The sequence below is a fragment of the Impatiens glandulifera genome, chromosome 1 (genome assembly GCF_907164915.1).
Source record: "Impatiens glandulifera chromosome 1, dImpGla2.1, whole genome shotgun sequence".
NCBI lineage: Eukaryota > Viridiplantae > Streptophyta > Magnoliopsida > Ericales > Balsaminaceae > Impatiens > Impatiens glandulifera.
Genome location: NC_061862.1, coordinates 69,775,146 through 69,802,240, shown reverse-complemented (window position 1 = coordinate 69,802,240; position 27,095 = coordinate 69,775,146). Strand labels below are relative to the sequence as shown.

Below are 27,095 nucleotides of genomic sequence, written 5' to 3'. Positions count from 1 at the left end.
TTACATTGCTAACAACAACATGAGTCATGGATAGCATCTGATCAAAATTACATCAAAACTTATAAGGGTTCTATTTTTTCTGCAGTCGTTGCTTTGTGACCCGAACCCAAACTCACTTGGCAACTCAGAAGCGGCAAGGATGTTCAGTGAAAACAAATGCGAGTACAATATGAAAGTAAGGGAGGTTGTTGAGCAGAGTTGGACTGCAGACTACTTCTTTCCGAGGTGGTAGGGTGGTTTGTCCCTATAATAGAGATACTGAGATTTTATTAGAACTTGAAAATGTTTTAACACTTTGTGAACTCTTGAATGGTGAACTACCAACAACATCACATATTTTCTTGGGTTCATTTTAGGGTATTCAGTTTCAGACAAATCTTGTGCATATATTGTTGATGATCCCCTCTGCCTATTAAGGTTGATTGCTTCAATTCTGCTACTCATTATTGTACTGAATTCTGCTTATATCAGTTTTAGTGTTTGTGCCTTTTATGTTGGAATGAGATATTCTACTACAAATTTTAACTTCAAATAATAACAATTTAACTATCTTGGACTCTGTTAAAATTTATTTGTAAACTTTTATATTGTAAAGCATTACATTTACCTCAAATCACAACTTCTGGTTCACAAATCACAATTTATTTGTAACTATCCAGACTTGTTTAACCCTCTATAACTTGAAACTAAACCATTAAATCATTTCGTTCAAAATTCAAAGATTTACCTCAATCATACTTCTCTTATCAAATAACAAATAAAAAATAATAATTTACTTTTCTGCTATTTCTCCAATTATCGTGACTATGATTGTGATCGAGATAAATAAATTAAATGCTTGAACCAACTTAAATGAAGAATAATCTATAACAAATGTGTTGTATATATACATAGTACAGAGTTTACAGCAAAACTCAAATTGGCACAACATATAAGACAATTCTAACAAAAAAAAAGATTTGTTCATCGTACTCGAGGCTGCTGCCGGTGGGCTGGTGATGGAGAGGCAGCAGAATGAGTCGTATTCATGGGCGAGCAATGATGCGTTTTTGGTGGTAAGTTACTTTTCGAGTCATTAGCAGTTCGAGTTTTGGATGTGTTTTTCAAGGACTGGATCTCTTCTAAGGTGGCTAAAACCAGTGACATTTTTGGGCGTACTTTAGGCTCTGATTTTAGACACTGCAGAGCAAGGTTAGCAGCCATAAAAGCTCCCTTTTGAGGATATTGTCCTTCTAAGTAGTGTTTCTCATTACCTGATCTTTATATTGGAACAGTGCAGCAGTTATCACCACAATTGAGACAAGAGAAACATTAGAATGAATGCTTATAGAAAAGAAAAACATAATTTGGTAAAAAGACAATATAAGTGAACTACCAAGAATTCTTCCAATTGTGTGACATTGAGGCCAAGCTGTTCTAGCATCAAATTCAGCTGGCAAATCTGAAGTTCTTGGATGAACAACAATTGGAATTCCCCTAAAAGCATGTGCAGGTGTAGGTTTCACACCAAGAAGACGCTTAAATTGGCTAACCTAAAATGATAGTTGACATGATTAGAAAGGAATACATTCATAAATTGAGTTGGCAAATAAAGCACAATCTAAACTAAGCCCATAAAACTCACTGTGAAATTATAAAATTTAGGATTCATGTCCGCTTTCCAGCCAGCCTTAGGATTTCCATTAATCAGTTCTATGATCGGCTCCTGAACAACCACAAAGATTCAAGATTCCTGCGTGACGCACCCTGCGTGACGCACCCTGCGTGACGCACCCTGCGTGACGCACCCTGCGTGACGCATCCAACCAACCAACCTGCATTCAACGAATCAGGGCGAATCAATGATGTTCTGTAAAAGAAATCAACACAAACAATCATATGTAAAGGAAATCAACACAAACAATCATATGTAAACGAAATCAACACAAAATATAAACGAATATAGTGGAAATTTTATCTTCGGTCGTCGTCGTTCGCCGTTGGAAGTTCTTCGCAGCTATAGGCCATTGAATATGGTGGAATGGTCCACGGTGCCTCTTCGATCGGTTCTTCAGCGATGAAAAAGAGAGAAAGTCTTCTCCGCCACCATTAGGGTTCACGGCGGGCGGAGAAGAAAGGGAAGAATGGATGAGAGAGAAAATGAAACGAAAATGAAAAAAAAATTAAGTCTTTATAGGGTTCAGGGTGCGTCACGCATCTGGAGGGTGCGTGACGCATGGGTAAAATGGTCATTAAAAAATTTGGGGGTCACCAGCGCTATAAAAATTAGTGGCCCGCACCATCGGCTATTAGCCCCCTTTTTGGGGTCATTTCCTCAAATTTCCCAAAATAAGAACCGAAATAAGAACCGGACCCACTAATTTTCCTCCCGTTAATAACAACAGTTTATACTTCATACAATTTAATAATTTTTATAAATTAACGAATAATTTTTTTTATATTTAATTTTTAATATTTACTAGCCTACTCTAATTTAAAACGTTTTTAACATAAATTAAATATTAATTTATTAGACAATTTTTTTTTTAATTTAACAATATAATAGATCTTATTTAACTTAAAACGTTTTTAAGTGTGAATCAAACTCTAATTCACAATTTTCATACCATACCATGTCTTAAATATTGAGTCTCGTTCAGTTGAGGACCTAATGTTACCGTCGAAAAAAATAATCATTGATTATTATTTTGAAAAATAAGGATGTTTTTTTTGTTTAAAATTATTTATATATATAAATAAAATAAAAAATAATAATTTAAAATATAAACCTCGTTCAGATTGAGGTTTTAAAAAACCTAGAGGAAAAAAAATTAATGATTATTGATGATTTTGAGTAGGCGATACTTATTTTTGATAAAAAGACTAAAAAGTATTGATATATAAATAAAATAAAAAATAATAATTTAAAATAGAGATTATTTTAGTATTTTGGTTAATGAAATGAATGATGAGATTGTTATGAAGTGACTGATTGAAAATTTGATTTTGTGTGAGTTTTAAAATAATCCAAAGAGAACAAGACCATAGTGTATTTTAGGCATTGTTCGGATTGAGGTTTTTTAAAAACATATAAGGAGAAAAAAATAATAATTGTTGATGATTTTGAAGGGTGATGATTATTTTTGATAAAAAAAAAATGGTATTGATATATAAATAAAATAAAAATAATAATTTAAAATAAATAATATTTTTGTATTTTTGTTAATGAAATGAGTGATGTGATTGTTGAAATGTTTTTTATTGAAAAATTGATTTTGTTTAAATTTTTTTAAAACTTAAAGAGAATAAGGGCTTAATATTTTAGTTATGAATTAATTGATTTGATAAATATGAGGAGAGTGAAGTAATGTTTAATTTTTTTGAGTTATTTTAATAAGTCAAAACCAAACAATGACTTAGAGCATCCCTATTAGACCATCCTTATCCATGAAAAAAAAAAATGGGTCATGAGGTTGGTTATGGTTGATTTTGTCAATTTACCATGACCAAATGTTTGATTATTCCATGACCAAAATCAAAACCATGTTCTTGGGTCTTTATTTTTGTCAAATTATGACAAAAATCACAACCAAGGTCATCCAATCAAATGTTGTCATTTGTCAGCATTTGGTTGTCCAAAATTTTTTTATCTCTTATCTTTAAAATCCGATTTTAATATTATTTATAATTTAAAAAAAATATATATCAAAATTCATAATTTTTCGAGATCTATAAATAGAGACTACTCTTGCTATATTTCGGAGCACAAAAAAAAATCACCATTTTCTCAATTTTCACTAATTATCCTCCTTTATTTACAATTATCCATAATCAATACTAAATTATTATTATTTTAAAAAAATTATCCATAATTAAATATTATTATTATATTTAAAAATTATTTATTATTTTTTTAATTTAAAAATAAAAATAATATTTTTTAATTCATGATCAAGATTTTGTTGGTCATGAATAAACGCAATGACCAAAATCTTGGTCATAGAGCTCTTTTCATGATCATGGCTATGATTATGATCCATTTTTTGGTCATGGATAAGGATGATCTCAATAACTAATTTTTTGGTCATGATCATAGTCATGATAATGAAAAGAGCTTTATGACAAGATTTTCGTCATGATATTTATCCATAACAAAAAAAAATCTTGAGAAGGAATTAAAAAATATATTTTTTTAAATTAAAAAAATAATAAATAATTTTAAATATAATAATAATATTTAATTTCTAATTTTTATACATAATAATGTTTTATAGATTATTGTTGTAGTTATCCATAATAATTTAGTATTAATTATGGATAATTGTAAATAAAGGAGAGTAATTAGTAAAAAATGGAGAAAATTGTGATTTTTTTGTGCTTCGAAATATAGCAAGAGTGGTATTTATTTATAGATCTCGAAAAATTAAGAATTTTGGTATATTTTATTTATTTTTTAAATTATAAATAATGCTAAAATTGAGTTTTAAATATAAGAGATAAAAAAAATTTGGGCCAAATGATAACATTTTATTAGATGAATTTTGTTGTGATTTTTATCAAAATTTGACAAAAATAAGACGCAATAATTGTGATTTTAGTCATTGAATGACCAACCAATTTGGTTATGACAACGAAGTCATAACCTATTTTTTTTTAGAAAATCTGGCTAATACTCAATTCATTGGAAGGTGGATGGATTAATAATCTTTATGGATAAAATTATTAAATTAAATTGAAAATAACTTTTATAAAATTTGAACAGAAAATATTTGGTATGACTTTGTCAAATATATTTGTTATTTTAGCAAAATTATAAAAAGGTTGTTGAAGCTTTGGTGAACATTAATTACCGTTTGAATCATAATTATAATCAAGTTGAATAATCCACTAACACTACATAACAATTAGGCCTGCATAATGCATAATTATTTAGATTTTTTTATAATTGTTCATTATTACATCATTTATCTTTTTAATAATCAAATTGTTTAGTTATTAATAAAAAAAATATTAATAATTTAACTCAAATAATTAAAATACTTAACTTTATCATTTTAATAATTTTAAAAAATAATTAAATACAAAAAAAGAAAAGTATTTAGGGTTAGCCAGATACTGACCGTACACCGTACACGTGGCTATTGGAACAAAAGAACAATTGTTAGTGGGCTTGATGGGCCCGATGAAATGCGAATACACGTGCCTTTCATAATTGCTTGCCTGCCTGCCTTGAAAAAGAAAAAACTAACGGTAGTTTCACTTGCCGTCAATCTAGATTCTATTTAAGTGACTTACCGTCTAAGTTTTCACGGTCATTTGTATCAATCAATACATCTAGATATATAGAATAATAAATTCTGAGAGAGACAATTAGATTATAATTTTTTTTTTAAATTATCACAATCCTCTCATCACAATCTTTTTTTTTTTTTTAGAGAAAAATAAATATAAAATCTGTAATATATATTAGATAGTATAAAAAATATTCTTATTTTTATTTTTGTAAAAATTCACGATGATATTAAACTTGTAAAAATGTAATTACAAATTTTTTTTATCAATATATTTTATAAACATCAAATTGTATAAAATTGAAGATCCTATTGTATTAGTAAAAAACAAAAAATAAAAATAAAAATGGGTTACTTGACACGTAAAAATTTAGATTAAATTCATTGAGAATTTACTAATAGCTGTAAATGTAGTAGGCCGCCTAATAGTTCGGTCCAATCTTTGGATTAATGGGCCACTTGTTAATGGACTGACAATTTATTTTTGATATAGAATTTTTAATTTTAGTTTTTTTAATAATCCTGGACAATATTTAAACATGTTTTTCAAAACAATTGGGACTTATGATCCATTATTTGTTGAAGTATAAGGAATATTTGAATTTGTTGAACCAAATTTTGAATCATGTAAATATTTTCTATTGACTAAATATATATTAATGGTGATATCTTAGTCATATTCATTTATAAATTGTAAACATATTGATGGATCTTCCATACTACTAATTAATTATTGAGCTTTATGAGCCCATTACAAACTCATAATAGTCCTTCCATGAAAGTCAAGTGTCCTTATATCTTATGATACAAATTAGTCTAGAAACTTGACTTAGCTTGATTTTGATCACTTCTAGCCGAGCTCAAGACAACTTATTTAATATTCGATATGAGTTCCATTTCATATAATATTTGTTCGATAATTTGTAGAGTTCAGTGAAACAATATATAATTAAAATAAAATAATATCAAAACTTAAAAATTTAAAATAAAACTCTTTTTCAAATTTTATCTCACATCTCTAAAGTATAATCATAGTCTATGTGGATTATGTACAATAATATTCATGGTCCTATTTCTCTATTCTAAAACCTTAATACCTATTACATTGTAATAGCCTAATGACCCTATTTCAAAATATTCCCCTCTACTTCCATCCTCATCTGATTCCCTCTATAACCATGTTTATCTAATCCCCTCTCCAGCCCGCAAACTCCAAACTCATCTAATCTCATCTATAACTGTCTTATTTAAAAAAAATCCAAACTTCAGCTTTAAACTTAATTTTAATTCAAGGTTGTTGAGTTGAGCTAATAGACAAATAGTCGAGTTCGAGTTCAAACCGAACTAAACAAAACTGAATTAAGCCGAGCTCGAACTTAAGTGAGGTTGAGCTCGATTTTGCTCATTTGTAGCCCCTAATATATCCTAATAATTAATAAATAATTAAAATCGATAGATTAACTATATTATGTACAAATACCTAAATTAATAAAATCGAAAGTTGAAAGAATAAACTTTGAAAGAATAAACTTTGAAAGAATATAAGTTATTTATATATAAAATTAATTTAAAAAATAATATTAAACAAGTGACACTAAAAAACAGTTATATGCAAGAAAGAAAAAGATGATCATGCTTATAAAAGAAAATTTTATTTGGGCGATGCTATAACAAAAGTGAAGGTACTCACTTCTCCTTTTGAATTTAAACTGTCAATTGAAGTGGAAGAAAAATGTGTACAATGCAGAAGTTCTAAGTCACTTTACAAGTTTATTGGGGAAATTATTATATATGGACCCAATTACAGAAAGAGGAGAACAACTTACTTTTGCCAGAATGAGCATTGAAGTGCATCCTCGAAGTACGCTGCCAAAAAACATGACAATAGTTGATAGGAAATGAAAGTCTACAGTAATGGAAATCTCATATGAATGGAGACCAGACACGTGTGTTTTTTATAATTCTTTTCAATATGTTAGCACTAAATATGTAAAAGCAATTTAGGAAAAGCATAGAATCCTAAAGCCCAAGATGAAGAAATACAAAAAAATGAAACGGACGAATCAAGGATCAAAGAGCATATTGTGGGGAAGTTAAAAAAAATAGCAAGGAAAATATATAGAGGAAGAAATCAAGGAAAAATCAGAGAATGAAGAAAGTAATGATGTAGAGGAAGAAAACAATATGTAGAATCAGATAATGAAGAAATTAATGAAATTGAAGATTTTGAAAAATATAAAACTAAAGGTAAGAAAGAGAAAGATGCAGAAGATGAAAGTAAATGTACAACAGAGGATACAAACAAAGAAGAAACTAAGGTTGTTGATCCTTAAACACGAAAAACTGAAACAGAGAAAAATAGTGATAAAAACCCTAAAATCCTAAAAAATAATACATTTTATTATATTAGTACGAGTTCATATAGAGGAAGATTAAATAATAAGAGCAGACAGACATCATAATTTGTTTTAGTTCAATCTCCTTTCATGTAGAACGCGAGAAGATTGAGACGTTGAAGAAGGCAATATGGTCAAAAGGCGGATATGAAGATAACATAAGTTAGAATAACTAGATAGTAGTCTTTATTTATTTTAATCCGTGTTTTGTAATGTGATTTGACTGACACCATTCAAAAACTTTTGAGTCTTTTGTTTGTCATCTTAAAATCAAAACTAGGGTTTGTCTAGTTTTGATTATTAACCCATCCCAGTTTTGAGTTTTTTAATGAAATTGTGTTAAATCGTTTTTTAAAAAGAAATAGTTATAATTTTAAAATTAATAAACGAGTATAAATCTATAACTAATATTATTCAAAATTGAATATGTATATATAATTTAACTTTATTATTATAAAATTATAAAATCGAAATAATTTAAAAACTTGTAAATTAAAATTTTTAAAAATCATTAATTTAAAATTGTAAAAGTTTAAATTAGTTAAACGCTTACCAAAAACCAAATTCGTTAGACTTCGTAAAATTTTAAGTGTTAAATCAATATTTTAACTTATTAAAATTTTAAAAAATATATTGTTAGTTCATTATATCCAAAAATATGTCAAGAAAGAAGATAGAAATAAATTATCACCTTAAATAAATAAATTAGAAAATTAGCAAGATTAGTCCAAATTCACTATTCAACTTATTTGAGTAGAATCCAATGCTTTTTACTTGCGCTAAACTTTTTTGATGAACTTATCACAATAAATATCATAACTTTGGTTAATATCAACTCTATTATGTTATTCAAAGTGTCTCAATCATCAAATTATTAGTGATATTCACATTGTCACGATCATCAAAGTTTATAAACTAATTCACTTAATTATTCAATTTCTAATTATCAGTGTATATTGTTTATGTCAAAGTGGACACCAAAACCTAATGAATTGCAATGTCATCTGGCTTAAATATTACTTCTTCTTAGCTTTTGAGATTGTTTATGATGTTTTGAAGCCAATTATGACTTAAAAAACTAAAAGGTTAATATGAAAAATATGTAAAATGTGCATAAGTTTTACTTATAATTATCTAATCTAATTATATATTGAAAAGTATATTTATTAAAGGACCATTCCAGTTGTCTCTCTAAATTCTAATCATAGAAGTGAGAGAAGAAAGGAACCAAAAACATTGTAATAATTTTATCTTCCAATTTTAAAAAATGGTCCCTCCTATTTTGCATAGTTTAATCAAACAATTTTATGAATTCGAGTCGAAAATTGATAGCGATATTGGCTCATCAATAATTGCTCAAAAATCGGTACAAGACCGAACCCACCCCCACCATCCGGGGTCCCAAAGCGCACATGGCAAACCATTTGAACAAAATTAACCAGCACCTAACCAAAATAATTGAAACTTGTAAATTTGTAATCTATATACATTATAAGAAGAAGAGTTTGGGTCCCATATTCCCATAAAAGAAATCCAACTTTAGAATCAAAAGGATTGTTGATGGTGACAAGTGAACTAACTCCATTAAGAAGAAAACTAATTGATTACATTATCATGTTATCAATCCAATGCACATGGATAGATAGATAGATCACTGTTAGATGCAAACTGGCATGACTTTGATGGGCAATTTCTTCTTCATCTTCACTGTTGGAAAGTTAACTATAACATCCTCATCAGCCACCCATCTGTGTACGTACCAAAATTGAAATCCTTACATAAATAAAATGGACTAATTGTAACAATAAAACTTCTAAAAATTGTCAATGATTGATTGGTTGCACCATGAATGACTTTCAAAAAAAGTAAGATTGAAAACTCAATCAATATATGTTTTAATCAAACAATATATTTTTTTTTTCAAATAACCCAATATCAAACAAGCTCTTAAAGTGTATTTTATACTTTGATTGACATGAAATAAGTGAAAAGATGATGGCTCAAGAATGACTTAAAAGGGCTAAGAATGACTTAAAAAGGGCCATAAATTAGTCAAACCGGCTTAAGCTCGACTCGTTGAAATATTTTTTAGCTCGACTCGAACTCGAACGAATTTATAAATTTGTGAGCTCGAGCTCGACTATAACTTTCAAACTCGCTAAACTCGATAAACTTGAATTAAAATTAAATTTTTAAATAGGGAAGAAAAAATATTTATTTTAAATTTTAGGTTTTAATATTAAAATAAATAAAAATATATTATTTATTATAAAGCTCGAAAAAGCTCGACGAATAATAAACGAGTCGATTCGAGCTCGACTCGAACTTAGTCAAACTCAAGTCGAGTTTTAACCGAGTAGCTGTATAAGAGTAAGTCAATTATATTTGAAACAAAATAAAACCTTTTTTTTAATTGGAGAATAATATCATGGGAACTAAATACTTATTATCCTTTTATTATTAAAATAAGTTGTAAGTTGGAACATGTGCAAATGAATGGATTTTCATTTCCCATCTCTCTTTTTAAAGATTATCACAAAAAAGTAGAAGAAAAATAATTGAGAATCATGGCCTACATTAAAAAAGGTATGGGCAAATCAAGCAAGAAGTATAATAATAATATTGTTGAATTTTACCTGTATGTTGTGACAAGATGGTGAAGAAATATGGAAATTTCAAGCCTTGAAAGTTCTAATCCTGGGCATAGTCTCTGCCCACCACCAAATGGTGTAAATGCAATATTGCTACTATTCAAGTTACCTCCTTCCTTCTGTTTCAGAATATCATACCAAAAAAGATTGTCACAAGTTAAAAAGAGCTAGTTTATCTTACATTATTTCGAAACAGTTATAACCCCTACTTCGACTTCGGGTTTTCAAAAAAGAATTGATCCATAACAAGACTTATATGAAGAAGTTTTACTGACCTCCCATCTGAAAGGATCAAACTGATATGGGTTTTCATATATTTCTTCATCCATATGAACTGAACTAAAGGATGCCAACACACACCAATCTCTTGGTATTATATAGCCTGCAATTTGTTTATCAATTAATTCTCTTACAAAAATGGGAATAAATAGTAGAAAATGTGAAATAACCTTTGATCTCAACATCTTTTAGAGCCTTCCTCCAAACTGCATTGATTATATTTGCCATCCTAAGTGTTTCATTTATCACCTAATAAACAAATAACATATAAAGTTATACGAGTTTTATTTTCGAAATCTTTAGATTCTAGAATACTTACGTTTTGAGTAAATGACAAAGACATATAATCCGTCCATAGATAATCTTCGCCTGATTCACACTTACGCCTCTTTAGATTCATATTCTCCTCCTATACACAAGAAGAGTCAATATATACACTTAATAAAATTTTCAAAAAAAATAAATTTCAATGACTTTTTATCATAATGAGTGTTAGATAGATAGTTAGAGATAGGAAATGCAAATACTACCCAATTGTCATGAATATGGTAAAATGTTCATTATAAAATAAAATAAGTTATACTATTCTTGTATTTTTTATATAAAAATATTTTTTTGAATCACGCAATTTGTAAACATTATCCATATTATGATAAATTGATAATATGTTTAAGATATCCAAAAAGACACGTAAACATGAATAGTTGGTCCTACAACATCAAGCATCTTTAAAGATATTGCCTAGATACATTGAATAAAATTCTGTAACAAAATAAAACATGTATTTTTTTTAATTATAACTACTATTTATACAATTATCTATTGTTCTTTCTTCTTCTTCTTTTTCTACAATAAAGGCATTCAAAGTTTGCAAACAACCCATGTTTTAGTGGAAGCTTTGTTGATTATCAAATAATTTTAAGCAATTCAATGACATCGCCTTTTAAAAATAAATAAATTCAAAATCTGTGTTCAAAAATTAAAGTTGTAATTTATGATAGTTATCAGCCTGGGGTCATGAATCATGATCACTATATGGTAGGATAGTGTTAGTTTATTATATTTCATAAAAAAAAATCTTAAGAATCTTATAAAACCATCTTTTATTGGATGAATATAATAAAGAAATAGATTAATCATGTGCTCTTACAAAAATGAGATTTCAAATGAAATTTTAACACCATATAATCATGACATATGACATGAATAATTATGTAGGCATTGATTAATCAAATAAGGTAAAAAAAAACCAAATGAATGTGTTTTATCATTTTAATTTTAATTAATGATTTAATTGATATGATTGAAAAAATAATATTGATGAGACAACTAATTATTTAGAAATAATGTCCAATCAAACAACCTCTAAACTTCTAAATAAACTATTATTTTTAAAAAAGATGTCAGCTTGCTTTTTGCTTTGACTACTTTCTGATTTACTCAAGGTGAAAAAAGAACACTTTTTTTCTTCTTTCATATTATACTTTATTTAGAGGGGCATTATAACTTATACCATACATTTTGTTTTTTACCCCCTTTAAATCTAACAAAGTTGAATTTTGTGGTAAAAAAATAAATATAAACATTTAAATTATATAAAACGAAAATTTGATATCAATAACGTAAAAAATAATATGACAACTAATGATTAAACTTAAATTTAATAAGAGTTCAAGTTCTTGTCACATTATTCCGACACTATTTATCCCATCTAATTTCCGCTCCGTTACATCTAAATATATTAATAAGATTATCCTATCTATCTGAAGAAATATTCGAATAAAAATTATTTAAAAATTTTAAAACCCAAATGAAGAAATAATAAAAGCAAATTAATTATGTTTAAGATGTTGACAGGACAAGAATTAAGTGGTACAGAGAGTAGTGTGCTGTGAGGTCCGCCGTCTGACAGTCATTCAATATTTTTAATCGGACGGCTATTAGAGACTGGACCTTCTCTCACCCCCACCACACTCGTGCGGTGGTAACTTCTTTTGTCCGTTCGAAAATGACTTCAAACGAATAATTTCATTTTATCTATTTTTTATTTTTTTATTTTTAAAATAATTATAAAAAAAAAAGTCAAAAATACCCCACATTCTGACAACTTTGCAGAAAGTCTCCCATCCATTGGATTAAAAAGATCAAACAGATGGGGTAAATTTTAAATTTAAATTCATTTTCCTATTTTTATTTTTATTATTTACTTTTTATCATTCCACCTTACTAATAACCTAAAATCAAATGCAATAACACTTATTTGATGTTCAAACATTTTAAATTTAGTTCATCCAAATTTTAAAACTCTTAAAAAAAAATAAAGACAACAAAATTAAGCAATCTTACTTGCATTCGAGATAGGGCGTTAGGACAATCGCTAAGAAATTTGACGGCTAGAGTCATCACCATGGGCACGGAGTCTTCACCCGGGATCATCATCTCGATAATGTTCCCGCTTATAAAATCCAAGGGCAAACGCTCGTTGGCTTCACCCTTGTCTCCCAACAAAACATCGATAGCGTCATTTGGTAACCCTTTATCATGATCTAATATTGTTGTTATTTTCGCCTTTCTTTCCTTCACAATTCTCGTAACAATCTTCAATAATCTCTCCTTAGCCTTGAGAGATTTGTATAGCCTTGTCCCGGGAAATTTAATAGGAAAACAAATTAATCCTTTGATGAACTCTTCGTACTCTCTTTTTAACAATTCCATGTCTGGATCTTTTGATTCTACACTCATTAACACTTTCACCAACACTTCAAATGTTGTCTATATAACAAAAAGATATAAAAAATGATTAATTTGAAAACTAACCCACTAAATTGAAAAAAAAACCCATAAATAAAAAAGGAAATCTAGTTGGGCCCACTTAAATATACATTATAGTAATGAAAGAAAGATAAGAACCTGTTTGGTTTCTTGTTGGACGAAAACAGGGGATTTGTGAAGCCAGGTAGAGAGAGAAAGCTTGAGGGAATCTTCAATGGAGCGAGTGATTCGTGCTTTAAGCTGTGGAGAACGGAGGAAACCGCCGATGATGGCGTGGAGTTTCCTTTGAAGTGGTCCATTCATTTGTAGAATCGAAGATTTTCCAAGTAATTCAGTTATTGATTTTGGGTAATAAGGAATGAATATATGTCCTTGATTCTGTAGAATAACCTTGTTCACTTCTGGATCAGTTGAAACTATCATCGGTCTTCCTAGTATATGTGTTTTAAACACATTCCCATACCTTAATTATTCAAAGTTTAACCACATCATTAGATCAAACTTTACATTTTTATACAATATTTTATTTTTATATTAAATTTTAAATTCACAAAGATATTTAATCCTATACAAATTCTAAACAATCTATTTTTTGAGAGAAAAAAAAATTCTCAAAACCCAAGATCAAACAAACCCTTATATATATTTCTTTATTTACTTTCCTCCTAAAAATAAAATTTATTATCCAGTGAGTGAGGAGATAAGGAGATAGTGTTAATTTCATTTTATAGTAAATAACAAAAAAAGAAACAAATTTCTCTGGAAAAAAAAAAAAAGTCAAATAACTAATTTATACCATTTTAAAAAATAATAATTAAATTTTGGGCCTATGACTTATGAGTCTTGATTGTTTTTTCCCAACCATCATAATTAATTAAAACTATTTATGTAATTAGGTTAATAATAAGAAAAAAATCTAAAATAAATAGTATTTTCACAGTATTGATTTTGAGAAAAATAATTATTTTTTAATAAAAAATATTTTCATTAGTAAGTTAAAATAAAAAAATAATTTTTTTTTAAACCTTTTGGCGGTCTACATCAATTTGCTACTTAAAACTTATCCTATGACGACTTTACCTCATCCATCTTCTTCCTAGATAAGCTAATTAGCCTTGAAAATATGACATCATATATATACATATATAACCTAGAGAAAGAGTGATATGATGATTCATGATATGGGTATGGGTTATCTCATCAGATTATTTGAAAATAAATATAGAATATTGAAGAAAAGGAGAAGAGAAGAGAAGAGAAGAGAAGAGAGAATTACATTGATTTGCGTTTTTCCATGAAGCTAACAGGCTTGGAAGAATAACCAGAAGCAATGAAATCAAGTGTTTCTCCAATTAGAGGCCAACCAGAACTTCCCTTTGGGATATTACCTCCATTGATTTTCAGCTTCCTATCATCTTCTTTCTCCTTTATAAGTTTTTTCATTAACAAAACAAACAAACTCAAAGGAAGAATCACACTCATGATGATCACCCACTCCATGGTTTCTCTCACAAAGTCAAAACTCAAAAACTGAAAAGCCTTATTGTATTTGTTTAGGAAGAAGAAGAGAGAAAAAGGGTTTCAAAGATTGTATGAATTCGATGTGGAGAAGATAGAAGACAGTATCATTTAATGGGGATATTTAACTCTGCACATTTTTCATTGTTTCTGCCCTTTACCCCACTCTTTACGTTTCAATTCCCTTACGTGTGTCAAATTTATTATTATTATTTGTTAAATGTGTCATTTTCTAATTTATTATAAGGACTTGTTTGTTCATGGGTTGTTTTTAAATGATTGTGTTTCATGCATGTTATTGAAAAAAATATTCAATATCAAACAAACTCATATTGTGTTTATCTTATTATATTACTACAATCCTCTTTTTAAATTTGTATAATAAATGAATCAATTAGTAAAGATTATTTATATAAACCTAATTTGATAAGATAAATTCAAAATAAGGCAATTCTTTAATAGGACATGACTTTTTCTTTAAATATTATCCTTATCATTACCTTTTAATTTATTTTATCTTTTTTATTTAAAAAAAAAGTTAAATAAAAGTCGCGTTTGACTTTGATCATTCAAAAGTTTGTTAAATCTTTTTTATAAAAAAAATGTTCTTTGAAATTTATTTAAGATAAATTATTTAAAATATATATTTAAAATTTAATAAAATTAAAATATTTTGATATTTTTATTGACATCTAAGTAAATTGATAATTAAAATGATACTGATGATATATAGACAAATTTAAAAAAAAAACTTGAAAAAAAAAAAAAAAAAAAACTAAGATCAACCAATCTATATGTTTATCTAAAGGAAAAGTAAGGAACAAAGGCAAATTTATAAAAATTATAAAAAAATGGGTAGAATTGAAAATGACCAAAAGTTTGAGTCAAAATTGAAGAGGAGAGAAAATTAGAAGTTGCATTAATAAGTCATTGTTTTAGCTATACCAAATGTTGCGTTGGAAAATCTTTATAAAAATGGTAAGTTATAAAATATTATCTAAAACATGAAAAAAATTTCACCGGGTGTGTGCTATTGTTGTAGAAAATAAACTCTAAAGAAAAATCTACACTATGAAAGATTATAATGAGCAGTTTCGATCAATTTCCGATAGGGTGAGCGCATGCATAGCGGGTTTGGAAGATTTGAAAATCATGTCATTTTCTCGGTTGCCGGAGAAGTTGATACATACGGGTCAAGTCCGAGGGGAGGGGATCGGGTTCAAAAGGCAGGGTAGGGTGCCCAATGGACTTGAAATATTTAATTTGGACAATCCAATTATATAATAAAGTCAATTTCATTAAGTTATACATTAATATAAAAAAGATGAAAATCTTGTTCCTTTTATATACTCTAAATTGAAATCATCAAATTAGTATTATGACAACTGTAACATGTGATTACAAATAGAGAGCCTCTTCTGCATTATAAGTTTCATAGCTAAATATTCCATAGTTACAAGATTAATGAGACATAAATATTGTGAACATGCTGTTCTTCTAAATATCTTGATTAAGCGACCCATCTTATAAGTAGAACACATAAGTCGATGTTTTGATTAAATATGCAGGTGATTATTCAAATAGGTGTAAGTGTAACGGGTCATGGGAATGACCCAAATACTTGGAGTTACTTACATATGAAATGCATGTTGTAGAATTAACGAAGAGATAAGTCACCGTTCTTATTAATGGGAATAAGATGACAAATAATTTAAGGTCTTTCAAAAACTCTACTTATGCTCTACATCTCAAGTTGATGGTCTCTTGAGATTAGAGAGAATGAAAGTTAGGTTTCGCGGCGACAAGAAAGGTACTGTTTTAGGCTCTTTAAACTCGAGGAAAATTGACTGTCAAATAGGCACACTCAAGCAACCAAACAGAAATACAGAATATACATAGTGAGTGAGACATGGAACTCAACACAATAAATAGTTGCGAAAATATTCTAGAAAACATAGCTAGAATGAAACCATTCATCATTCAATAAACTCAGGGATCATGGACTACATCCTGTGATGCCCTTTATCTTGTTTGAGGGAGAATGTTAAAAGATATGTGTAGAGGACTCAATGAGTCAGCCACATAGTTGGCTAGCTAAAGAAATTCAAAGGAAACTGATTTCCAAGATTTCCAGAATTGCAATTTTATTAGCTAATTAGATAACTATTTATATTTGATTCTTCCTAATTTGTTTGCTGTAAATTTTACTCAGGTAATCCACCAGGTGTCAGGTTCGATACCTACTAAGAATGCTCTGAACATGCTAGCCACCCGGGAATAAACGGAAATCAAAGAAAAAAAATACTGTTAGGTTTAGAAATTAGAACCTAATTATATTATTGAAATCAAAACACAATGAGGCAAATGTGAGTTTAATCTCTTCCCTGTTTCTTCTCTGTTCATGAAAAGTTTATAAATTTACAGTTTTTAATCATAAGGGCATATATATAACAACATCCATCAAGTGAAAAATATGATGAGGATCAAAATAAGAATTCTTGGCTTGAATTAGAATTGACAAATTGTAAGTTCAACAGGAAGAAGATATGGAGGAGGATAATAAAGTGTAGCAGTAAGACATGATATATTGCTAATTTAATGTAACACTTAAACTTAGGTATTTGCTAATAATGTTGTTGTCTTAATGTTCAAACCAAATGGTTCTACTATAAACTTATGCAAGTAATTTCACAATATCAGTTCCACATTCTATCAAATCAACTTCATACCAAGTACTCAAAAAATATTGTTTCTAATCTAAATACACATTTGTCAAATTTCACACATTGTTGATGGTTCAATATGATTAGACATTATTGATACTCAAATTATGTAATTTACCAATCATCAGTTAGAAATTGCAACTAGTGGAAGTATCTTAAATGCAAGATCATCTGTTCTCACAGTTCTACTACAACCCTATTGATGATATACTAAACCTTGAAAAGACAAGTAAAACTATCATCTTGCAATGATATTGGAATCAGAAAAGTTGATACCTCATTATTCCATTGTTACTTTTGCACCAATTTCCTTCATCTTTGCAATAATAGTCTCTGCCTCTTCCTTTGTCACTCCCTTCTTCAAAAGTGTAGGCGCTTTCTCCACCAAATCTTTAGCCTCCTTCAGTCCCAAAGCTGTACACGCTCTCACTTCCTTGATAATCTTGATCTTTACACCTGCATCATACCCACCTTCAAGTTTCAAATCAAAAGCAGTCTTTTCCACCGCCTTCTCCTCCCCTTTTGCAGCTGCACCTCCTTTTGCCCCACCTTTTACGCCGCCGAATCCCATTCCCGGCATCATCACCGCCATCACGGGCATCTCATCAATGGAGAGTTTCTTCCTTAACAACTCGGTTAAATCGGCTACTTCAAGTAGAGTGAGGACGGAGATTTCGTCGACGACGGAAGAAACCCTTGTTGAAGGAGGGGCGTGAGCGGATGATGTGAATCTAGAAAAACCTGGTCTTGATGATGGAGATACATATCGAGTGGTCCGATAAGTGTTGGATAAAATGCGCGAGAGAGAGTGAGACATCATGAATCGAGAGAATCCCATAGTTAAACGGTGATCTGTGATTCCTTATTAGGATTCCCGATCATGCTGGGGAGTTGTCGCGATCTGGATAAGAAGAACCGAGGAAGATCGATCTGCACTTCTTCGCCGGCGCTGGTGGAGACGACCAGAAAGATGATGGGTTTTATCATGGGCCGATCTTCACCCAACCCGTTCTTCTATACTATAGCGGGTTGTATTCCAGAAAGCCCGTTCTTCTTAATGGGCCAGAAAAAAAGGTCATTTTAACAAAGTCCATTTTTTTAAAGGATTTGAATTTTTTTTTTTTAAATTAAAATGGATATATTATGACTAGCTATGTGATATGATAAATGCAAGTGAATTGGACTTGCCAAAAATTATTGTTACATTTATTTTGTTAAGAATTTATCATGTATGATCATTCTGGTCCACATTCACATTTTATGTATAAATAAACTGAGTTTGAAATATGATACATTTGAGGATACATCATTGGAGACTCATTTATTCGAATTCCCCATTTATTCCCTCAATTTGAAGAGTGGTACATACTGTGACTCATATTTGGATACAGTAAATCCTCTCCCATTTAAATTATCCATATAAATTATATTTTAAAATAGTTTTTATACATGATTTAGATCTTTTTGTTTAATATGAAAATTTATTTAAAATTATTCAAAATATTATTAAATCAATCAAATATATAATAAATTCTATACAATTGTAATATATAGTTATATATATAAATTATAACTACCTAATTTGATAAAATTTAAAATTTATTTTAAAAAAACTGACTCAACCTAATTTTTGTTTAATTCGATATGAAAAAAAAAATGATTAAAATAGCTCGCACTCTAGCTTTGGACAATGTCCCACCCATTGCAATGTCAGACTTGTAACCAAGAGTTTTCGATCTTTCTTTGAAACCAACAATCGCTTCGCTTGCTTCTTGCCTAACTTATGATAGAGCTTGATTCTTACGGTAGAGTAGGCTACACACTATTAGTACCGAGGTACATTAGATACACAAAAATATCCCCTTTCCTCAATAACTCCAACTCAATTTATCCCATTAATCTCTTTACACTAAAAATTGAATCCAAGTTGAAATACCTCTGATCCCTATAGTAGGTGTCAAAGAAGAATGAGAAGAAGTAAAAAAAAAAGCAAAAAATAATATAACCTCCGATATGATAAACAAAATAAAACCATATCGAAGTCCTAATTGTACTACTTTGGTATGATGTCCTTAGAACGTGGATTCACGCAAAACATCGCGCCACCATACAAACATGGTATATAGGATAAATAGAAGGCCCAAACTGAGAAGTGTTGCACCCTCTTGAAATGAGTGCATGTACATCACACCTCCTATGGTGGTTGCCAAAGCTCCGAGTGAACCCGAAATAGGCCATGGACTTGGATCTACCAAATGATAAGAATGCCTTTGAATCACTAAAAAAAACTTGGTTGCATGTAAATCCCCTTCATTTTGTTAGCGTTCTGGGTGACTGCCACCTTGCACAACTTTAAAAAGGAGAGAATTTTATAAAAGAAAGTCATTCTCTCCAACCTTTTATATGTATCTTTAGAAGTAAGGCGAGAGAAAGTAAATATGAGCATTGGTTTTCCAACGAAACTAAGCGCTTTTTTCTTACACTGTGCACTGACCATAGTAAACTTCTGTTCGTATTGACATTAGAAAGTTCCTTCCTATTGCACTAACCAAAGTAACTCGAGTTGACCTTCCAATGCGTTCTTTTCGATCTTGTATTAAGTATACTGAATCAACCAAATCTCGATATCCTCACTCATGGCACACTAAAAAGATTTTCATTTTATGATACGTGACTTCACAAGTGAGAGGAAAGGATCTTTCTTAGCCATCGATGACTAAAAATAAAACTTTTGCTGTAAACTCCACGGCTTCATAACCTATTTTTTCTCTAGCCTGGAGTCGGCACTCCTAAAGTAGTTAACCAAATTTAGGATCTTTCTCAATATTCTCTGCGCTTACTTTTTTTTTTTAATCCAAGACTTGGTTCAAACTTTCAAGCAGTATTGACCACTATTCTATAAATAGCATAGACAACGCCTAATAGGCTAGCTTCACTATATCGACTTACTTTTCCGTAGGAGAAGTTATTCGAAATCTCTATCACTCAAAGAACTCTCTTTCCTCCACCCTTTGAATCTATTTCGCCTATTGAGCAAGGTAAAGTAGATGTCCCTTAAGACTTGAAGTTCGAATTGACATGGATGATGGATCTAATGAGCTATTCCTCTTCTCATTTATAAAAAAAATTAAAAAAAAAAAAATTAGATGAAAATTAAATAAAAAATTGGGAAATGTTTTTATTTTATTTTTAAATGATGTTTGTTAGATAGTAATTTTTTATGATTTTTGTAACAATTCTTTTTATTTAATTTTCTAAATAAAACATATACCAAATAATCTCAGTTAGCTTATGAGTCCGGAGATAGACTAAAACAATTAAAATGAGATGGTTGTTCCTTTATCTACAAAGCCACAATCGATAATCATTCGCGAATTGCTCTCTCAAAAGCAACCTTTTTTCTTCCATCTTCTTAATCACTGCAATGATCTCAATCGAATCAAACAAATCCATGGCCACATTATTCGTAAAGGTCTCATCGAATCCTCTTTCCTCCTCACCAAACTCGTTCGATCGCTCACTAAACTGGGCACTCCAATGGATTCATACGCTCGTCTCATCTTTCAACAGGTAAAACAACCCAATCCCTTTCTTTGTACCGCTTTAATTCGTGGTTATTCTCTTCAAGGACTATTCAAAGACTCGATTCTTACCTACGTTAACATGAGAAGAAACGATACTTGTCCTGTTTCCTTTACTTTCTCCGCCATGTTCAAAGTTTGCGCCGCTGTTCTAAATTCCCATTTGGGTAAACAGATTCACGTACATACGATTACTCTAGGCGGGTTCGACTCGGATTTATACGTTGGGAATTCCATGATTGAAATGTATGTGAAATGTGGTTTACTGAATTACGCACTCAAGGTGTTCGATGAAATGCCAGAAAGAGATGTCGTTTCATGGACGTCTTTAATCGTGGCGTATACTAAGAACGCGGATATGGAATCAGCGGTTGGAATGTTTGAAAATTTACCCATGAAGAATACGGTAGCATGGACATCGATAATTACTGGTTTTGCTCAAAACAATATGCCGAAAGAGGCATTGAACTTCTTTAAGAACATGCAAGAATCAGGAGTTGAAACAGATGAATTTACTTTAGTAGGTGTGATTTCCGCTTGTTCACAGATTGGGGCTTTCAAGTACGCGAATTGGGTACGTGAAGTCACTGAAAAATCAGGGTTCGGACCACCTTACAACGTTATCGTCGGTTCAGCCCTAATCGACATGTTCTCCAAATGCGGTTCAATAAACGACGCACGCCAAGTGTTTGTCAAAACAAAATCGAAGAACGTATACTCGTATAGCTCCATGATTCTCGGGTTGGCAATCCACGGTTGTGCTAATTCCGCGTTTCAATTGTTTCGCGAGATGTTAGAAACGGGTACTCGTCCAAACGGGGTTACGTTCATCGGTTTGTTAACTGCATGCAGTCACGCTGGAATGGTTGAGAAAGGAAGAAACCTGTTTCAATCGATGGAGGAACGGTTCGATGTGAAACCGACTTCTTATCATTACGTTTGCATGGTGGATATTCTCGGGAGAGGAGGGTTTTTGGAGGAAGCTCTTAGTTTAATCAAGAATATGATAATAGAACCGATAGGAGACGTTTGGGGAGCGCTTCTTGGAGCTTGTCGAATTCATAGGAATTGGGAGATTGGTGAAATTGCGGCTGGGCGTTTGTTTGAGATTGAACCGAGTTGTGCTGGAAATTATGTGTTGCTTTCGAACATTTATGCGTCGGTTGGAATGTGGAATGAGGTTTCGAAAGTTAGGGTTTTGATGAAGAGGAAAGGTTTGAAGAAGAAAGCTGGATTCAGTTTGTTTGAAGGAAGGAATGGTGTTGTTTATGAATTTGTGGCCGGGGATATGATTTATCATAAGTCTGCTCAGATTAAAATGGAATTGGAGGTTGTTTTGAATACATTGGCTCTTCATGGGTACGAAATCAAGCAAAAGAGTTAGTTGAATTAGGCATAATAACAGGTTCAGAATTTGTGTTAGATTATTTTTAGATAATAAAATTAAAAGATTTGATGTAATTAGATTGAAATGTAATTTTGATTGTATTCTAAATGTATTAGGGTGATATTTAGTTTCTTAAATTTAAAAAATATATAATGTTATTGTAATGATATGTATTATAGATGCATATTAGTTAGTGGTGATAATTTAGTGCGATTTTAGTTATACTCATTATTTATTTGTAATCCGATTTAAAGGTTAAAATGAAATTAAATCAGAAATTAGTTTCATTATGTTGATAGGAGAAAAATACATGGCCCAAAATTAATTTTTCATCAGTGTCCTAACCTGAATTGTTACAGTATTGGATTAAATTAAATGACTTTATTAATCTGCAAAAGTATCAAGTTATTTGATTTTCAATAATATAACAAAAATATACAAAAAAAAAAAAAAAAAAAACAATTTCTTGTAACTTACAAATAATAATGGCAAGAAATCCAACCAAATTTCAATATCCATTAATTGCTTTCTAAGCTAGTATAAGGAAAATCAGTCATATATACCGATTGATTGATTATAGTTAAAATTAAAGAAATATATGCATGATTAAGTTATGATACAGTTATTGATCAATAGTTAAACTATAAAAATCTAAACAGTTATAGAAAACTAAACCAATTTATATGAATTTCTTCAAATTTAAGAAAACTAGAAACATTAGCTCTCGTGTTCTTCATTTAAATGAATTATTAACTGTATAATATATACTAAAAATATATTTAATCTAGTTTTGTGAGATTTGATGACTTAAAAAGTAAAGAAAGAAAAACTTTATTTAAACCAACAAACCATTATAAGAAAACATATATATAGTAGTCAACATGAGCCCTAAAAAAGAGACTCAATAAGAGACAACAAACATTTAAACAAGCCAAAATAAAAACAAAACGCACACATAAGACAGACGACTTACAAACAACCCCACAACAAGAGAGAGAAACCTCTCCCCCAAACTAACAAGGTTTTTTTTTTTTTACTTTATTATATTACATATATCAAACCCCCCACTTAAAAACTATATATATCTATGTTTATGGGCGGTTGTGGCTGCCGGGGAGCTTGTCCTTGATCTTGTCCATGATACCTTTCTTCTCATAGGTCTCTCCGGTGGCCGAGTATCCCGTGCCCTGACCCTGCCCCTGATAATGGGTTCCCTGCCCCTGCCCCTGATAATATTGATCCTGTTTCTGCCCACCTGGCAACTTCTCCTTAATCTTCTCTTTAAGCCCTTTCTTCCTCCTCCCTCCAAGTCCATCGTCCTCCGATGAGCTCGAGCTCGAGCTTCCAGAGCGGCGCAAAATCCCACCGCCGGCTCCATGGCGGTCCTGTTGCTGCTGATGTTGGCCGGGCATCATTCCTCCTCCGATGCCAGTTCCCGTGCCGGACATATAGTCACCCATGGTTCCCGTGCCCGTGCCGGTTCCCATGCCGCCGATCACTCCATAGTCACCGGGTCTGTTTCCACCATGACCATGCTGAACAGGGTTGCCATACTCATCAGTCTGACGAACCGGGTTGCCATACTCATCTGTCTGTCTACGAATGGGGTTTCCATACTCGTCGGTTTGGCGACCGTAATCTGATCCATACTGAGCCATCTTCTTGACCGTCTGATTATATATATGACTTTGTAAAATGGATTTTATGTGTATTGCAAGTTGATAAGATGAGAAAATACTGGGATTGTGATTCTTGTTATATAGAGGGCAAAGAGAGAAAAATCTAGATAGGGGAGATTAAGTGTAGCTACGTGTATAGCATAGGAAGAGTACACGTATTCTCGGATTTATTGGGATTGTGCCACGTTGTGAATTTATGGTAAATTATTGTAACCACGTGTCAACTGTCGGCTACAGATTATGCAGGGTTTACTTAGAGTCTGCCAGCGCAAGACGATGAGTCAACATGATGGTCTTCACGCTAAATCTTTCTATCCAAAAATAAATAAATAAAAGTTAAACAAATAAAAATTTGTTAATATTCCAAATGAGCTTGATTGTGAGAGAATATATATATATTTTATTCTTTTAGCAAAATAAAACTAAATTACTTTTTTTACTCAAATTTATTGTCAATGGCATTTATTTAATTAAACTACCAAAGACTTCAATAATCCTATATTAATTGATGAGTTAATCATATTTATTTACAATCATATTAATATTTAAAATAAAATATGAAAATTTTAGTAGTAAGTGAAATTTGACTCTTATAAATTAAAATGACAAGTGAGTTAGTCATATGTGTATGTTGATCTATATAAGTCTTGTGTCATTAATAATCACATAAATATTCAAATTATGGTGCTGTGATATGATTTATTGCACTAATAATCATATAAATATTCAAATTATTAATAATTATTTATTTTCGTTTGTATAAATTGTATGTTGTATTGCAAATATATAATAGTTTTGTATTTAAATTAATAAAAATAATATGGTGCAGTTGGTTAATGTTTTAGCATCATTAAAACTGTAGATTTAAATTTTGCATAAAGTAATTTGGTCCTTAAACGGCTGCTTAGCTCAACTCATTATAGAACTGACCCGACCCAACCCGGATTGCACAAAATTAATCAGTTGTTTTTTCCGTGATTATTTCCCTTGTAATCTCTCATATGTTCTCTTTCAATGAAAAATTTGGTTTAACAAAATGAATATGAAAGAAGAAAAAGAATTGAAGAGGATTAATGAACACATTTTTTACATCTATGAAGCTTCACATAAATTGTATGGCTCATGATAAAAACATTTATTATTATTATTATTATTATTATCAAATTGATGAGTTAGTAGAAACTTTTTTCTAAAAAAAAATATCCTAACTTTAATATAGAAACTGGCTGTAACTAAGTCCCAAAAAACAAATATTAAATGCATGCATATAAAGTTTGTATGTGTTTAAATTTTAAAAAATTATTAATATTCTTTTATTAGTTTTTAGTAATTAGTTAATTTTTTATAATCTATTATACTATTATATATTATTATATTATTATATATAATAGTATAATAGATTATATATAATAGTATAGTAGATTATATATAGTTTAACAAATTAACTAACAACTAATAAAATAATATTAATAATTTTTTAAAATTTAAACACATACAAATTTATATGCATGCATGTAATATTATGTGTTTCTTCATCTACAAAATTTTATAATTCTTTTAGAATTTGGTATTTTTTATTTGATTTATTCTTTGAATGACATATTTGTTTGTTAGTTTATTTTAGTTGTTCTCCTGTCTATTTTTATTTATTAAACTTTAAAACTCATTATTAGATAATATTTTAAAAAATATATATATTTGTCATTTTAACTCAATTATTTAAAAATAAATAGTATAAAATGAAATACATTAGAGAGAGATAATGGAGGGTCGGACCGCGGATTATTTGAAAAGAAGATATGATTATATTTGACATTTTCAATATACTATTTTTGACCAATTAATATTATTATAAGCTGGAAATTATCAGGCGCTGAAGATCAAAAGTGAAAGAAGAAGAACCAGAAAAAGAAGTTCAAAACATATGTACATATTGAGTGAGTGAGAGAGAGGGAAGAATCCGAAACTAGGTTTTAACACAAATTCCAACGCACTTTTCTCTTCTTTAAGCGATAAAAGGAGGTATAATAGATTATATATAATAGTATAATAGATTATATATAGTTTAACAAATTAACTAATTACTAACAACTAATAAAAGAATATTAATAATTTTTTTAAATTTAAACACATACAAACTTTATATGCATGCATGTAATATTTATTTTTTTGGACTTAGTTACAGCTAGTTTCTATATTAAAGTTAGAATTTTTTTTTTTTTTTAGAAAAAAGTTTCTACTAACTCATCAATTTAATAATAATAATAATAATAAGAAGAAATGTCTTTGTCACGAGCCATACAATTTATGTGAGGCTTCATAGATGTAAAAAATGTGTTAATTAATCCTCTTCAATCCTTTTCTTCTTTCCTATTCATTTTGTTAGAACCAAATTTTTCATTGAAAGAGAACATATGAGAGATTACAAGGGAAATAATCACGAAAAAATCAACTGATTAATTTTGTGCAATCCGGATCGGGTTGGGTCGGGTCGGGTCGGGTCAGCCCAGTTCTATGATGAGTTGAGCTATGCAGCCGTTTAGGGACCAAATTACTTTATACAAAGTTTAAATTTACAATTTTAATGATGCTAAAACATTAACCAACTGCACTATATTATTTTATTAATTTAAATACAAAACTATTATATATTTGCAAACAACATACAATATATACAAACGAAAATAAATAATTATTAATAATTTGAATATTTATATGATTATTAGTGCAATAAATCATATCACAACACCATAATTTGAATATTTATGTGATTATTAATGACACAAGCCTTATAGATCCACATACACTTATGACTAACCCACTTGTCATTATATATATA

General features: G+C 29.8%; 4 protein-coding genes and 1 long non-coding RNA gene across 7 annotated transcripts; 1 reads left to right on the top strand and 4 right to left on the bottom strand.

Moving 5' to 3' along the window:
• Positions 1-1,462: 1,462 nt before the first annotated feature.
• LOC124922447 lies at positions 1,463-1,714 on the bottom strand. Its single transcript, XR_007097814.1, has 2 exons — positions 1,625-1,714; positions 1,463-1,532 (listed from the first exon to the last, which is right to left on the bottom strand). It is a non-coding gene; the product is annotated as an uncharacterized LOC124922447 (long non-coding RNA).
• A 7,442-nt stretch (positions 1,715-9,156) lies between these two features.
• LOC124921369 (3-epi-6-deoxocathasterone 23-monooxygenase CYP90C1) lies at positions 9,157-14,906 on the bottom strand. The gene is made up of 8 exons (XM_047462021.1): positions 14,645-14,906; positions 13,507-13,831; positions 12,943-13,368; positions 10,916-11,005; positions 10,767-10,845; positions 10,593-10,699; positions 10,303-10,436; positions 9,157-9,414 (listed from the first exon to the last, which is right to left on the bottom strand). The coding sequence occupies exons 1-8, from the start codon at positions 14,866-14,868 to the stop codon at positions 9,324-9,326; spliced, it is 1,476 nt and encodes a 491-aa protein (XP_047317977.1). The 5' UTR covers positions 14,869-14,906; the 3' UTR covers positions 9,157-9,323.
• Positions 14,907-16,843: 1,937 nt separating this feature from the next.
• Positions 16,844-18,590, bottom strand: LOC124921368 (50S ribosomal protein L7/L12-like). Of its 2 annotated transcripts, none has more exons than XM_047462019.1 (2): positions 17,886-18,590; positions 16,844-17,149 (listed from the first exon to the last, which is right to left on the bottom strand). In XM_047462019.1, exon 1 carries the CDS (start codon positions 18,445-18,447, stop codon positions 17,890-17,892), a length of 558 nt encoding a protein of 185 aa, XP_047317975.1. In that variant the 5' UTR covers positions 18,448-18,590; the 3' UTR covers positions 16,844-17,149; positions 17,886-17,889. The 2 variants fall into 2 exon arrangements, with proteins under 2 accessions (XP_047317975.1, XP_047317976.1); XM_047462020.1 differs by having other exon boundaries at positions 16,844-17,140.
• Positions 18,591-20,923: 2,333 nt separating this feature from the next.
• On the top strand, positions 20,924-22,761 carry LOC124921804 (pentatricopeptide repeat-containing protein At5g44230-like). 2 transcript variants are annotated; one of them, XM_047462505.1, is made up of 2 exons: positions 20,924-21,179; positions 21,366-22,761. In XM_047462505.1, exons 1-2 carry the CDS (start codon positions 20,937-20,939, stop codon positions 22,572-22,574), a joined length of 1,452 nt encoding a protein of 483 aa, XP_047318461.1. In that variant the 5' UTR covers positions 20,924-20,936; the 3' UTR covers positions 22,575-22,761. The 2 variants fall into 2 exon arrangements, with proteins under 2 accessions (XP_047318461.1, XP_047318460.1); XM_047462504.1 differs by having other exon boundaries at positions 20,924-22,761.
• A 630-nt stretch (positions 22,762-23,391) lies between these two features.
• Positions 23,392-24,285, bottom strand: LOC124921412 (water stress-inducible protein Rab21-like). The gene has a single exon (XM_047462074.1). The coding sequence runs from the start codon at positions 24,233-24,235 to the stop codon at positions 23,669-23,671; it is 567 nt and encodes a 188-aa protein (XP_047318030.1). The 5' UTR covers positions 24,236-24,285; the 3' UTR covers positions 23,392-23,668.
• Between the last annotated feature and the right edge of the window lie 2,810 nt (positions 24,286-27,095).